Source organism: Zerene cesonia, chromosome 10 (assembly GCF_012273895.1).
Source record: "Zerene cesonia ecotype Mississippi chromosome 10, Zerene_cesonia_1.1, whole genome shotgun sequence".
NCBI lineage: Eukaryota > Metazoa > Arthropoda > Insecta > Lepidoptera > Pieridae > Zerene > Zerene cesonia.
Genome location: NC_052111.1, coordinates 7,714,634 through 7,719,403, shown reverse-complemented (window position 1 = coordinate 7,719,403; position 4,770 = coordinate 7,714,634). Strand labels below are relative to the sequence as shown.

Below are 4,770 nucleotides of genomic sequence, written 5' to 3'. Positions count from 1 at the left end.
GTAATAAATGTTATTTGCAGTTAACAATTTTCTTTTTTCTTTATTACAATATTTATGGCAAGACTAGGTATAGATATACTGAGGCCGAAAATGTAGACGAGAAAAAATTGGATGTACGAGTTTTGATACTTGGTAGTAAAATCGACAACTACATTATAGTTTCAGATAAGTCATTCAATATAGGGATCTGTAATACTTTATAAGCAAATTAAATCACATTTTGATAGAAAGCTGTCGTCGAGTGTATCGAGTCTAACGCAGTATGCTGCCAGTGGGATGAGCCCTGAAGAGGCTTGGAATAAAGCCTCCGTCCAGCTTATTGCTGCTGCTGAGGTATTTCAATTTGTAAATTTTATAGTCTTAAATGAGACTCGATGTCCGAAGGGCCGAGATAGTGATGTATGTAGTTATCCAGCTCCCACTCTCATGTATACCGCAAATTAGTATGTGGTTATGGCAATTTACATTGTATTAAAATATTTCTAATGAAGAAATGAAATTGCGCGCAAAATAACTAATAGTTACTAACTTATTTTTATAGTCTCTTTATATATAACTGTTGCCTTTAGTATCGCCCGCGCGGTCTTAATAAATATTCATGGTCCAAACTTTCATCCCCTATTTTAACTCCTTGGGGGTAGAATTTATCAAAATTCTTTCTTAGCGAATGGCTACGTCATAACATCTATCTGCATGGCAAATTTCAGCCCGATTCGTCTAGTGGTTTGGGCTGTGCATTGATAGATCACTATGCCAGACAGTCTGTCACCTTTGAGTTATATATATTTAGATTATTGCATTATTGTTCATGATACATCTTTGTTATAACTTTATCTGTGAATTGACAAACATTATTAGATACATCTAGGAGCCAAACGTAAGCAGATGAATAGAATTGGAAGATGACAGGTTTATTCTTTCTCAAAAATCTCAAGAAACATCTTACATTTTTCAGGCATTCGGTCGAGCAGTAGTTCTATCCGTGTTCAAGAGCGAAGTAGAGAAATACGTTGAAACAGCGTCACAAGGAGTCAGAAGCGTCCTCTTCGATTTGGTCGAGTTATACTTCACGCACATGGTGCTGGACAAAATGGGAGACTTGTTATTGGTAATTTATATTAATGTTTACTATCATTGTAACTTTAACAGCCGTAGGTATTTATACTTGGTAAAAAAACAAGCGATGACTAAGCTAGCTAGAAATGATTTGAAACAAATAACTCTGTAAAATGGTAGAAATTAAATTCGGTGGGATGGGCAAAAATAATAAATAATTATAATTCGCATACATTTTACATATACATGTTTAAATGATATGATTATGTTTTTAATTATTTTAAATACATAAAATAAATTTGAAATGCATTAATTTTATTTTAAATTGCCATAAGTCAGTAGGTATAGACTATTGTTACGATTTGATTTGATTTTTTAGTACACCAAGTTGACGGGGAAAGATGTTCATCTTTTACAAAGAAAATACGAGGACCTATTAGAGAAAATTCGCCCCAATGCTATTGGGTTAGTGGATGCTTTCGACTACAGGGATGAGGTAAGACTCCATTGTAATGAATAATCGAATGATATGGTAGAGAAGCATTTAGGCGAAAATTTAATATGAAAAAGTCATTAATACAGAAATATTATCACTTTGAGATTAATAAACAAGTGTTATAAAAAATCACATGTGAAAAACTGTGCTATCTTTCTATAAAAATTGCTCACCAAATTGATCAAAATTTCCATTTTTCTTTCAGGTGCTAAATTCAGCTCTGGGTGCATATGACGGCATGGCATATGAGCGCCTGATGGCCGAAGCTGCCAAGAGCCCACTGAACGCGGAGCCTGTGAATGGTACCTACCACAAATATCTGAAACCACTTATGAAAGGGAAATTGTAAAAACAGACAAAAACAAAATGCAATCATAATAAAGAGGAATTAAAGCACACAATTGGCAAAAAAGAAAAATTCGATCAAGTGGTGGTTTTTGTTATTTCTCAATTTGATGTTATTGCATGCTATGAAACTAAATGTTAATATTAAAAGAGAGAATATTTAACGAAAAGGGATTTCTCAACATAATACGTAGACAGACATTATAAAAAGCTATGCGTTAAAATGCAAACAAATGTATGGATCACAATTTAAGCTTGCAATCTCGGGAGTTAAACAAATATTAATATAATCTTTGCTTTAATTTATACATCAATTTGCGCATTTGAACATTGATTGTAAAATGACGTAGTTTTAAATTTATATGAAGAAGTTATGCCAAATATATATATTTAGATAATACTCAACGATTGGGTAATTTCCTTAAAATCTCCGGTTGTTGTTACAAGCTTTTTCCTTGGGCCAATATTTTGTACTTTATTAGTTATATTTTAAAAACTAAAATGAATGGTTTTCGTTATAGACAAAATAATATATTTTTACGGTGTTTGTGTTAACTGTAATGGTTTTATTATGTGCAATAAACAGTAAAGGGCAAATATAGAGAAATATGATATTTATTTTTATGTTGTTTTACTATTTTTATATTTATGTAGACATCAAAATTACAACACCACTCTTTTTTAGACAGCGCAGGGGTTTTATATGTTTAATAACCGCATATAAAATCATAAATCGTCAATAGAAGTGGGTGGAATCTGGAATCAGTATCATTTAAATAGTGGTTGTAATAGTTGTTAATTTTTTTCAATGAGATGGCGATACTCATTGCCACAAAAAACCGAAAGGAGTTGAAAAGGAAAGGTAAGTAAATTCGATTGCCAAAGCGGGATCATATATATGGACGCTGGTTCAAATCCCGCGTTTTTCTATTCTTTACGATTTTCAATAAGAGACATGGTATCAACTAGTATTATAATATATACTCTTAGACAGCTAACAACGGCAATAACTATTAATCTACTTTAAACAAGCCAATAAACCATTTTACAAAGGTATCATAAAATTCGAAACTTGGCGAAATTTATTTTTCCTGTCCAACTAATAATTAATATAACAGTAGTAATTTGTGACTATAATTTATGCTGCTTGATTATTTATTGCTTTCAACTCTGTATGAGACGTTGTAGATTAAATTGCTGTAACACCGGTTTTTAATTAACTCTAATGCCAGTAATTTGGCAAACGTTTGTTAACCGTGTAGGGTACAAATTTACGGTATTTTGTTCTATAGAATGTTCTAGAAAATAGTTGTTAAGAATGTCAATTGTATGGATTGTAAATTTGTATATATTCGTTGTCTGAGCTCGGCACTCATCATCAGCCCATTTCCTAACCACGTTTCGTATTCCACGTTTCCACTGGCCTCCTATGAGGGTTCAGGCCCTAAACCACCACGCTGGCCAAGTGCGGGTATGCAGATGTCACATGTCGTCGAACTTTTGGTTCTTGGTCATGTCGGTTTCCTCACGATGTTTTCCTTCACCGTTTTGAGCAATGGTGATGTTGTAACATCAGATATGCATCATGTGCAGATAAATTGAAAAATCAATTTATTTCGTGCACGCTTGCCTGGTCTCGAATCACGCTCGTCATTGAATGGTTATAAACATTTGTCTTTATTATTTGCGACGAAAACACAATCTCACGGACAAACGGTCAAAAGCAAGTACTTATTTCTATAGCTTGTGCTATTATACTGGTATTTTATGTATACTCATTAAGTTCTTTTCACTGAATTAGCCTGAAAGAGTAACAATATATACATTCATACATAATTATATCCTATACGGATCTCTTGAACAAGTTACAGAGGCCGTTTCCCACTCTTACTTAAATAATTATAATGTTTAACAAAGAAACTAAATCGCTTTGAAATTGTCCGAACTAGAACAAATAAACCAGTAAAACCTTTTGAGATAACAAAAATAAAAAAATACATAGACATTCCTGGCACAAAAACAGGAATAAATTAAGTAGAAAATAAAACAATTTTCAGATGCAAGCATAAGTGACGATGCCAAAAACGTTCCCACATCAATGTAAGTTATTGGGAGAGTTTCGGTAACACTGGTTTTCAGTGGCGACCGTTACAGTACGACTTGCGTCCTAAATAACAGAGTATGACTGCCAGTAATTGAAAAAGAAGATCCATTATATATATTATTAGCATATACTAAATACATGATGATATAAATAAATAAGTAAAAAGGAAGCCATAATATATCACGGTATAGAAATAAATATTTATGTATATAAAAATATATAATTAAATTATAAACACAACCCAACACAGTCATCACATACTCGTACGCACATAAAATACAGGTGAATTTAAAACCTCCACCTATTTTTGAAGTTGGTGGAATAAGAGCTTAGTCACAACTGATTATAATTCGTGTAAATAAAGAAATAAATCGAATTTCTCATAAATTCACATATTTTATTTATACACTAAAATGGTAAATCTATTCGCAAATATAATGAACAGCTGTGAATAAATAATTTAAAATTTATAGTGACATAAAATATTAAATTTATGAGGTCGTTTGGTTTTATATTTAAATTGATTAGAAGAACATTGGTTTATAAGATCAGCTTCGTGTTTTGTAGGTAATTAATAATAATAATTTTTTTTCTATTTTCACTTCAAGAATAATTTTATTCCATGATATTTAATGTGAGATCTATATATACTTAGTCTGGCCATAAATACTGTTACACTTAATTATAAAATAATATTACATTTGAATTTCGAATCTGTCATTTTTATACGATTGTTCATTGTGTTTTCTCATTTTGGCGCCAATACATT

General features: G+C 31.7%; 1 protein-coding gene across 1 annotated transcript in view; it reads left to right on the top strand.

Moving 5' to 3' along the window:
- The window catches only part of LOC119829689 (probable peroxisomal acyl-coenzyme A oxidase 1), an 8,324-nt gene extending 5,812 nt beyond the window's left edge, over nucleotides 1-2,512 (top strand). The window contains exons 10-13 of the mRNA XM_038352321.1: nucleotides 228-333; nucleotides 956-1,108; nucleotides 1,436-1,552; nucleotides 1,758-2,512. Coding sequence (XP_038208249.1) covers nucleotides 228-333; nucleotides 956-1,108; nucleotides 1,436-1,552; nucleotides 1,758-1,901 — 520 coding nt within the window. The 3' untranslated portion in view covers nucleotides 1,902-2,512. The remainder of the gene's footprint in view (nucleotides 1-227; nucleotides 334-955; nucleotides 1,109-1,435; nucleotides 1,553-1,757) is intronic.
- The last annotated feature ends 2,258 nt before the right edge of the window (nucleotides 2,513-4,770 follow it).